The following is an 11,342-nucleotide window of genomic DNA, read 5'->3' as shown; positions in this document are numbered from 1 at the left end:
CAGTTCCCTCAGACTGTTTTCCTGCAGTATGAAACTCAGGATCATTGAGATCCCAAGTCTCACGTACACAGACACAGAGCTAGAAAATGTGTAAATTTCATGTGGCACTTGATTCCTCACAACTTGAGGAAAACAATTTTTTCCATTCTGGGATCTTCCTTCTCCTTTGGCTTCCAAGACTGTCTTTAATCCCTGAAACTGTCTGTTGTTATTACAAATTTGTAGAAGAAGGGAAAGGAAATGCCTTTCAATTGTAAGTTTGAGATGTTCTAATTTTAATTCTTCTTTCAAATATGTCTCCCAAGTTTCTCATATAACTGGATTAGTATTTTGACTTTAACAGTGACAGCACAGGAGCATGAATCAGCTTTTATTTTTTGTCTTTATTTTTTTTTCCTGAGCATTCATAGAATAGGTAAACACTGTAAATTACTGATTTAATAAACTCTTTTCCTTATTTAGTCGGTAATACACAAGACTGAAACACATCTGGGTTTGTTCTCATTAGCACACTTTGATAAAGTCTCATTTATGCACTGTTTTCTTAAATTATGACTCTTCAGTGACAAGTCAGGAGTCAAAAACTTGAAATTCATTTACAAGTATGTTATTTAAAAAGCAAATTTTGAAATTTCCATTTAATAGTTAGCTGATCGTACTTCCTTCCTTCCTTAGACCTAATCCCTAATGAATTAAACTGGCCATATTGTGGTAGTTCTGACTAGGGTTATTATACAAATATTTGCAAGCATATATATGCTTGAGGTGTTGCATTATGGAATTTTAAGATTCTCAGTAAGATTTATGGACAATATAAATTTACTTGGTGTATATCAGTGTGCTTTATAAAGTAGGAAAAGACAGCAATATTGTCAGAAATATGTTGAAATCTCAATTTTGTGCAATACATCATGCTTAGGAACTAAATTTATTTGAAAATGTCTTGGTCCAATTAATCTCAAGTAGGAAAAAATCACAATCAAGAAACAGCAATTGCAAAAAAGACACAGTTATGTTATCATCTTGATGATTTTCCATAGTATATTTTCACACAAATATGATTTTAGATTTAAATAAGATAACCATAACGCACAGTTACCTATAAACTAAATATACATTGTTTTCTTCTGGTGCATCAGTAATATGAACTTCTCTTGAGTATGTATGGTCTTCTTGCTTTGTTCACATGTAGCTGTCGTTTCAGAATATAGGGATTTTTTCTTTTCATTATTTCCTTGTCTTGGCTTGAGTTCTCTAGATCAAAAGCATCTTGTTGAAGCAACTGTAGGATACAAGAAGAGACATAATGTTACCAGCTTTTTTTTGGTAATGAAGATTATAAATTCCTAGAAAGTTTAATAAAACTTTATTTTAACATTAGCCACCAAGAAAATTCTTTGCCAATAATAGTTGCATTAAAAAAAAAAAAAAAAGAAAGAAAAAAAAGACCAAAACTCAAGACACAAAACTGAGTTCAGGATAAAGATGAGCTGAATCCTAAAAGGTGATATTTAAATTCCACTGAAACAAATGAGATCACTGATTTTGACTAGATAGAAAAGCTGGTATGTCCTCCCTGGAATACAACTCAAATTGACTGAAATCTTCCTAATGATTGTCACCCTGTAATCACTCATTTTAGGTTAAACACTTCCTGAAACATCCACTGCTTGCTGGTTTCAGCTTTTGAACAGTATTTTTATCTGTAACTTTCCACAGCTAAAAAAATCAAAATGTGTAATAAACAAGAAATGAAATAAAGAACAAGAAAGACAAAATTTTGTCAATCAAAATTTCTTATATAACTATGTTTTGAGTTTTACTTGGAGCATATATTTTGTTCGGATTAATTCTTTCTTTAAGATTTCATGCATTCTTTCACCACATTCTTCCGTGGTCAAGTACAGTCCTACTATCTGGCTGAAAGGCATTAAACTGAAAACATTTTTATACTCACCTGAGTATTTCCCTAAACAGTCAAACTCTGTTACTCATTTAATTACTTAATAAAAGTGTGCTCATCTGAATTCTATTGAAATGAATGGAAAGACTCTCATGGTTTCCACCGACTTTGGAGTCAATCCTGTATGAATAAGATCACAAGAACTTCTTTCATTACATAAATTGTTTATTTCAAGCCTTCTTCAATCCTTCTCCCTCTGGCTCTATCCCCTTCTTCTTTTATTGTGTCTTACAAATCTCTGCACTGCGTAAGTGTGTTCCTAAACTGAGACAGGATTTTTTTTTTTTTTTTAATTCGGTACTTTTAGAAGCGATGATTCCCAACAATGACAAGAGACGATGCAACTGCAAAGTAAGGAACTGTGATTAACTCAAATGGGCTATTGCATATAGTCAGTTCTATAGTAGCTCCTTTTCATCAGTAAATTTACTGATGAAGAGAGTCCTCAGAAAACTCAGGTTCTCAAAGATGTTGCAGACTTTTGTATGGACCATCCCAGCTAAAATCAAGGACTGAGAATAAGCCTACAAATACAGAGCCTTTTGAGGTACTGGAAGGCTGCAATAAGGTCTGCCTGGAGCCTCCTCTTCTCCAGACTGAACAAGCCCAACTCTCTCAGCCTGTCCTCATAGGAGAGGTACCTTAGCCCTCTGAGCATCTTCGTGGCCTCCTCTGGACTTGCTCCAACTGGTCTATATCCTTCTGATGTTGGGGGCTCCACAGCTGAACACAGTACTGCAGCTGGCGTCTCACAAGAGCAGAGTACAGGGGGAGAATCACCTCCCTCGACCTGCTGACCACATTTCTCTGGATACAGTCCAGGGTATGGTTGGCTTTCTGGGTTGCAAGCACACATTGCCAGCTCATGTCCAGCTTTTCATCCACCAATGCCCCCAAGTCCTTCTCCTCAGAGCTGCTCTCAATCCATTCTCTGCCCAGCCTGTACTTGTATTTGGGATTGCCCAGACGCAAGTACAGGACCTTGCACTTGGCCTTGTTGAACTCCATGAGGTTGGCAGTGGCCCACCTCTCCAGCCTATCCAGGACCCTCTGGATGGCATCCCTTCCCTCCAGCGTGTTGACCACACCACACAGCTTGGTGTCATCAGCAAACTTGCTGAGGGTGCACTCAATCCCAACGTCCACATCACTGACAAAGATGTTGAAGAGCGCCTGTTCCAATACTGACCCCTGAGGAACGCCACTCGTCAGTGGTCTCCACTTGGACATTGAGCCGTTGACCTCAACTCTTTGAGTTCGACCACCCAGCCAGTTCATTATCTACTGATAGCATATGCATATATAACAACGCAGGTAAATTGTGCGCAGTGTGACTCTGTGTGATTATTGCACTAAGGTAAATATCACAAATGGACTACAAACAATCACTCTTTAAGAGCAGCAATCCTCATACAATCACGATGTCAACTACCAGGGCCTTCTTTAGGTGTGGGGAAGTGAAAAACAAGAGTTTCCTTGCTACCAGTTTCCTAGCAATGATAAGAGGCCCAGATTACCTGGTGAAATTATATGTACACATGGCCATGTGTCCATGCATTTTGAATCCAGTTTGCCTTAGGGCCTTAAAAGAGTTTTCAGACACTGACTATATTTAGTTATGCCTCAATAAATCTGCAGTGATGTCACGTCTGTTAAGCAGGTATTAATTTTATGTTCTGCAAAGAGCTCATTTTCATATGTTTCTTTGGTTCCTTGGAATTGCTACAAAGAGTGGAACAAGTATGTAATTAAGAATAGTACTCATTTATCCATAGGTCATTATAAAAAACAGATACTCTGCTCATCAGAAATTACATTAGTTCACAACCCTTTCAATAAGAGGCAAATTAGAGTTATCAGAGAGTTTTAAAAACAAAGAAAAGCTCAGACTGTGATACGGGTCACATAGATATGGATTTTAAAACATCACTACAAACAGAGCCTGAGAATTTAGTAGAAGTTGAAACATGCATTTGTGACAGTTTGTTTTACCTCCCAGTGCTGAAAAGCTCTGCTGTGGCAAACTTTCTGAAGTTGATATACTGTCAGCATTGCTTCCAGGCTGAAGCCATCCAGAGCAGCAGGAAACTGTCTTCCTGAAACAAGATCCTCGTCATCTACCTCTACTGTTTCCCCCACTTGGTTGTTTATGTTGTTGACAAGATTGCAGACATTTAGCAGGGTCATTTTCCAGTAAGGAAGTTTTGCTCTGTTAATCTGAAAATACAAATACCCACTATTTAATGGTTTTTGGTTGGGTTTGGTTTTGTTGTTTTTTGGGGGTTTTTTTGGGTTTTTTTGGGTTTTTTTTTATAATAATGTATAACATTCAAACATTTTGGTAGGAACGAGTTTGTGTTTGAAGTACTTTTGATCTGCTCAACTTCTAGACAATAATTAGAGAGTGCTGAAATTGGGACAACTCATTTATTAAACACACCAAGTCTGCTTCCCCACAGCCTTACCCCCAGGTAGATGTACACGATGAAAAACTAAACTGCTACCAAACCAGAATGGCAGCATTCATAGTCATTCTGCACAGATGCAAACAAAAACACAGATGGAAAATAATGTCATATAAATGCACAGGTGTAAATCAGACCAATGAGTCAAACCCAGTGAATAAATTCCCAGTAATGGAATCCAAGGTGGATGCCTGTGGTTAGCTAGACACTCCTCCCCAGTTCAGAACAAATACCAATAATTTCAAAATTCCCTCAGAAAAGGAACAGAACCCCTGCTTCAGGGCAGGCTGTCTGATGAGGCTGGGTCTGCAGTTATGGAATCTGTAAACCCCAGGAGTTGTGGATGCTGGAAAGTCATGAGCCTGGGAGATGTGTATTGAATGTCTATGGGCTTAGATGAAGATGGAGCAAAGATGAGAGCAAGCTGTGCAAACAATGTATTCCTGATTTGGTAACTGGTCTGAAAAACTCAGACCAACTGTATTTAGGTGGTTCATATTGGAACTGCTCAGAGATGTTACAGAAAGACAGAGAAATTTCAACATGGTTTGTCTCATATTTTGCTTGCTCTAGTTTCTTAGATTATTTAGGAGCTATTTAACTTTCAAACCCCTTTAAAAAACACTGAGAAAAATATTTTTTACTTTTCTACTGGTACTGTTCCTTCCAAGCAGTTGTGGCAGCAGTCTTCTTTAGTTTTGATAATCAGTAGAAAAAAAGTACGTGAAAAACCTAATTCCTGCCTCATTAACCACTTTTCATGTGTTTGCAGCTTTCTTGGTTCCCTCATTACTAGTTATTTCTTCCAAATTGTATTCCTTTTAGTGGTGAGTATAGAAGTTAGTTTCCTTAAACTGGAACTGGTGACATAGCAATGTCCAATCGAAAGCCAAATAGCAAATTCATATTTATTATTGGCAAGGCCTTCCTTGCTGTACACATTCGGATTACAGTTTACCGATGAACTAAGATGTAGTTGCTTCTTTTCCTGGATGTACAAAGTTAAATATAGGTATTACATTAACACTGGCATTGCCTTCTATACACTGTCAGCGTTAATTAAGAGTATGGATGCAGGGCTTACTTAGCTGAGCATCGGGTAATCACAGTGTCTGTTGTTTCTTTAAAGCACCCTCCTATCAACGGGGCATTGTATGCAAGATTTATGCATATTCACCACATTTTACTATTTTTTGAGGAAAAACAAACATAATGGAGAGGAGTGAGTGAGGAAGTAACAAGAAATGCTGGCATCATTATTAGCATTGGTTACAAAAAAATCCCTTTTGGCCATAATCATTATTGTAATATACATGAGATATATGCATGCCTTTTAAAATGAGAATAATTCAACCTTTTAATAAAACCACTACATGTTCTCAGATTGCTGACAGGGATCAGAAAAAAAAAAAGTAGTATTTTGATTTGAGGCTAAGAAGAAAACAAATCTCAGATCTTATTCGGTAGCTTGAAATCAGTTCTGCATTGTTTACTTTGAGCTCATCCATTGCCTCGTCTAGATGCCCTAATTAGTCTGTTGAATTATTTCAAAATTTGTTCAAAACAAAAAATTAATATCTTTGCAGAATGTCTAATATAATTAAGGAAAGGAAACTAGCAAAAAGAACAAGTGTTCACTGCATTTCATATCTTCTTTGGCCTGTTTTAAAATATTTCTGAAATGTAAAAATATGGAGCTTTCCATGACAAATGAGGAGGCTTTTTCAATGCACTTCTCTCCTGGTTATATGAAAGAAATGTGAGCTAGCACTACAATAGTTAATTTGCAATGAAGAATAAAATGCAGGGACAGTGCTACATGAACAAGTGAGAGTTCTGAGTTAAAAAAAAAAAAAAATAAAAAATCCACTGGATGGGAACAGAAGAGGAAAGGATAGGGAAATTTGTTATGTCTTCTTGAAAAATTTACAGAATCCTTTTGATCTAAAGTTACCACTTTATGTTAGCCTGATGCATGACTAGGTTTAAAGGAACTTCCCTCTGTATATTAGTAAAATACTTAAACAGTAGACTTCATTAGGGTTGGTCTTAGCTCCTGCTTATGACGTTAGAGGGAAAAAATTTTGCGGTGCTGTCTGCAAGCATATGTCATTTGTTAAGGGAGTCAAATTGCCAATAATACCACGCATATATCACCTCAAAGTATTTTTACTTGGGTACACTTGCTTCTGACTTACACTGCTGCCAGCTCACAGAATGAGACTATAAAGCATTAAGAACTTCAGTCAAGAATGAAATTTTTTTTTAACTGAACATGGAGCTCTCCAGGTCATGTCCAGTCACTAAACAGAGCAGTCATGTTACTCTTCTACTTTACTTCACTCCTACAGCAAGCATTACAGACAGCTTTGTTTAGAAGGTTATAGGAAACCTATGGGGCTCTTTTCCTAAAGGAATATGTGAAAATACAGTTTAATAGGACCATAACCCAAATGTTAAAGTAGATTTCCAATGTGTGATGTATTTTCCACACAGGTCTAAGCAATACTAACTGCAGTTGCTCAAGACATATTTTTGAAAACACCTACACAGAGATTAAGAAAGCCATATCTGCCAAGATTTAACTAATTTTTTTTTTAACATTAAGTTGGAAAATATTTGGGAGTGATCTGAAGGAACCAAAGAGGCTGCAGTATGAATCAGAACTGAAGTTATTAAAGCTGAAGTGAATATGATGTATGTGTTTCCATTGTTGAACATGCTTCCGAAATAAGACTCAAATATAGACCTCAGATATCTTGAAAGATAGTTTTGAATCATCTAAGAAAATGAAATGAGCTTGAAAATATTTCCTGCTTTGACAACAGGCTTGTCCTATGAAACATTAAAGAGAATCCCAAGTTATAACTTACATGATATCTTTTTCTTTCCATTTCTCATTGAATGACACCCCTGGTAGTTTGTTTTAAGATAATTCTTATGTTATAATGCATACCTCCCAAATGTTTGTCTGTTTGTTTGTTTGGTTTAGAAAAAGGAAGTGCAATTCTCTGATTTTATATTCTTGTCTTTATGTAGTGAAAGCAGATGAAAACAAATTCATAACCAAGTAAAACCTAAAGTAATGTAGGATCTCTATGGTTTCTTTTCAGAATATTAGTTGAATTTTGTTCAGAATGTAACCATAGAAATAGTAAAAGTACTCTCTGTCTTTAAGCAGATATGCTACTGAGTTCTGTTACAGCGGAAGTTCTTCCATGGTGTATACAAATGCCTATAAATGGAATGATTATTTATGTGATGACTGAGTCAAGGAAGTCCATAACTCTCCAGCAGATGTAACCTTGTCTGACTCTGACAAGGAGGTTAAACTGTCTGGGCACATGTAGTCAGCAATAGGCATTCCACAATGATAAGAAGCTCAGAGGGTCCAAAACTTCATAAAGTCAATGTGAATGGGGATCCCAAAGTTGGTTTATATTCTAGCGATGAGATGCTCTTCAAGGAAACAATGTTCAAGATGTTGTAATAAGCATGGACATACTTTTTAAAGATGGAAAGTGATTCAGCATGTAGATGACTTTAAAGAACAGTTTGAAAAGGGCCAGTAGACACTGAATATCAGTCTGTGGAGTCAAAAGCATATGATAATTCTATAATATTGGATAGACTACTGAACGTTGCAAAAGGTGTGTGCATAAACCCTAGCTGTAGTCTTGATACTATACTTCACAAGTGCCAACTTAGGAAGGTTTTTTCTGTCAAATACGAGAACCAAAAGTGATAATCCACTTCGATGCAATTTTTTTTTTCCTTTTTTTTTCCCTATCTTAATACTATTTAAATTGTCTGGGTTTCCCTTGCTGCTTATTACCAAGTCAGTGTCAAAGAGGGTTAACGTAATTTAACAGTAACTTCCCTCAGCTGGAACCAGATCTTGGGCACAATACAGGACAGTTATTACACATACCTTCCTCAAATTTGTCTCTCACACTTGAACCATACTTTTGGTTTTAATGAGAGTTAAAAGCTAGCAGAGGACACACACAAAAAAACCCCACCATCCAGCAATGAATGGAATAGTGGTATGCCTCTTGTAGAAGCATTTATGCACACTTTTTAGTGGTTCCACCATGTGTTACTTTGATGTCAAGAGACAAGTTATATTGACCTAATGAATTTTAGATAGTGATTTAGGGCAGAATAATGCAGAATTAACGCAATGTGTCTGCCATTCATCTACTGCTTCTGTCGACTTCAGGTGTCACTTGACTTATGGCATATACCATAAGGAAATTGAATAGCGAGCTACATGCTGCAAAATAGCATATAAGAGTATTAAGGCAAACATCATTACATTATCAACTGGCACACTGTATCTGTGCATTTTTGGTTACCTGATGTTGTGCTCTGTGCTGAGACGGAGGAAAAGATGGAAGTGTAAGTTAGATTCAGAGTTCCACTAAAGTCAGTAGCAGAAAATACCAATAGCTGCAGGATTTCCTCCCAGGGCATACTATGCTTTGCCACATAGAGAAAGAACATTTTTTGTCAGCCTCCTACATTTGAATTTGTCTTGGGAAAACCATATCTATTAAATCTTTCTGTACCTTAAAGGAGTGAGTGGCAAACAGGTTTATTTGGCATCCGTGGTTAATTACCATGCCAGTAAAGAACATGGGAACATAAGAACTGCCAAACCAGATCAGAACATTGTATTTTATGCCCTCATTTCTCATTCTAGTCTATTCAAAGAATCCTGTAAAAAGCTCATATATAAGCAAATACAGTAATCATGGGAGTCTTCCAAGCAGGTTTTGTCTTTAAAAATAGTCATTGGCCTATGAAATTCTTTTTTAGGGGAAATTTTTTATTTCTTATTCTATTTTCCACTGAATTTAAGTTACACTTGAACTTCAATAGAACAAAGAATTAAAACATTCAGCGTTAAGTCCATGGCACTTGTTTCAGGGTTTGTTCTTTAGTATGTTGCTGAAGAAATCTTAGTCACATATATTTCTAACATAACTCATGGAAAATAAGTGTTGAGAAAGAGTTTGTCTATCAGCCTGTTCAATACATACATGCAACACTTGCTGCTTCACCTTGTCAATATGAGATTCGTACTGGATTCTTTTCTATTTTTATTAAATAGCATGTATATCACTCACAGTCTGGCAACTTGTCAAGGAAATGTCATTTATCAGATTAATATTTTCACAGTCAAGGCCCCATGTTCTTGTACTAACACTATGATTAAATTCCTAAACCAAAATCAGCATATATATTAACAGTTTTTGCTTTATGACTATCCTAATTTTATATGCATATAGGAAAATTTCTGCATAAAAATAGCACTTATGGATTTGACTCAAGGTTAATTAGGCTTTCATCAGGCATAATCCTATTGGAAACACATTTCCTCATATAAATTTACATCTCTGCACATAATACAGTTTTGACAGTTTAATGAAAGTACCAGTGTTACAAGTGAGGAGCGCTTTTAGTGTGTCACATCAACACCTTTAAATTTCCTTTGAACTGGAGAAAATCTAGCACCAAAGTAATGTCTAGAACTGAACTTTTTGGTCCATACCATAGGTTATTACTTTGTGCAAAGACTTCTGGGTTTGTAATGAGGATTCATTTGCTCCCTACCCCTCAGCTAAAAGAGGAAAAATAATTACCTTTGATGTGTACATATTGGTCAATAAATCTGCTTCTAACGCTTTCATTTCCTCTTCTGAATCTGGGAATAAACCAGAAACATATGTTTCATCATGAATTATGGAAATTTCAATTCAGCATACAAAATTTAGATATACTAATGAATTTTGAACAACAATCAAACAGCTTGGATAAAAACACAGCAAAGTAATCTAGAGAAACTGTGAGGATTCTTCAGGTAACAGCAACATCATGTTGAAATGGATACTCACTACCTTTTGAAAGCAAAATGATCAAGCTCATTGAAGTAAATGAAATGATTCATTAATCTCAGTTCACTGGTAGACTGGCCCACTAATTTACAGCCCTTTCAGTAAACAAAATTGCTGCAATATTCTTCATTCAAAATCAATGTGAATTTCATAATCACTATTTGTCACCTCTGCTTACCTTGGAAGAAGATTCTGGATATTTATTTTCAAATAATATTTATTTAAGAGGCAGCTAAGTATTGAGATGAACAGCAGTTACGATTACATGACAAGATTTAGTCTTAAGTATTCTTGGTTAAATTAAGAATATTTTTACTGATATGAAGGAATTGAGCTTGACCAGAGTTATGACACAAGCTCTTGATGATGCATATACCAAAATAAAGTATTCTGATTTAGGATTTTCTTTACTAATTTAATTAACCTTTGATAGATCAGCAGACTTGCATGACCTGTGATTTGGCAAATAGGGTAAAAATTGCTGCAGGAAGAGAAAACAGCCACAAAGTTTTCTGCTTTGTGTTGTGCAGAATCACAAAGACCCTGTGCCTTGAAAACAATCACAGCTCAGAGATGAGATATATGCAGGAATCAGTCAAGTCTTCAGATGAAACAGTTCCCGTGGCTTTAAGCTTTTCTGAAATACAAGCAGTCCAAAGCCAAACAATACGCTTATAGTTAAAATCAAACTAAACCAAAATCCTGTATTCATATGTCATATCTCACTTTCATTACAATGACCAATGCTGTTGGCATGTAACATCTTACCACAGAATCTGTGCATAGATTCTGTGTATGTCTTCATTTCAGGGATCATCACCATGTTGTGTCACCTTTCACAAAACCTGAAACCATAAGGGACCTATATACTGATCTGTCGTAGATTTCTGCTAACACAGGAAGCCAGCCATTATAAAGCCCTTAAAAATAGATCATATTCAGTCTTAATAACAAGATACCACCACCACCGTGTTTCTTCTTTGTGGAATTATATTAAATTATTATTATTATTAT

The 11,342-nt window shown here is 36.1% G+C and overlaps 1 protein-coding gene across 1 annotated transcript; it reads right to left on the bottom strand.

The window, feature by feature from the left end:
- Positions 1-909: 909 nt before the first annotated feature.
- NTS (neurotensin) lies at positions 910-10,148 on the bottom strand. Its single transcript, XM_010152746.1, has 3 exons — positions 10,077-10,148; positions 3,956-4,180; positions 910-1,282 (listed from the first exon to the last, which is right to left on the bottom strand). Exons 1-3 carry the CDS (start codon positions 10,122-10,124, stop codon positions 1,136-1,138), a joined length of 420 nt encoding a protein of 139 aa, XP_010151048.1. The 5' UTR covers positions 10,125-10,148; the 3' UTR covers positions 910-1,135.
- Positions 10,149-11,342: the final 1,194 nt, after the last annotated feature.

The sequence above is a fragment of the Eurypyga helias genome, unplaced genomic scaffold (assembly GCF_000690775.1).
Source record: "Eurypyga helias isolate BGI_N326 unplaced genomic scaffold, ASM69077v1 scaffold11920, whole genome shotgun sequence".
In the NCBI taxonomy this organism is placed as follows: Eukaryota; Metazoa; Chordata; class Aves; order Eurypygiformes; family Eurypygidae; genus Eurypyga; species Eurypyga helias.
Note: the sequence above shows the minus strand (reverse complement) of the source record. Positions and strands in the feature narration are given on the sequence as shown.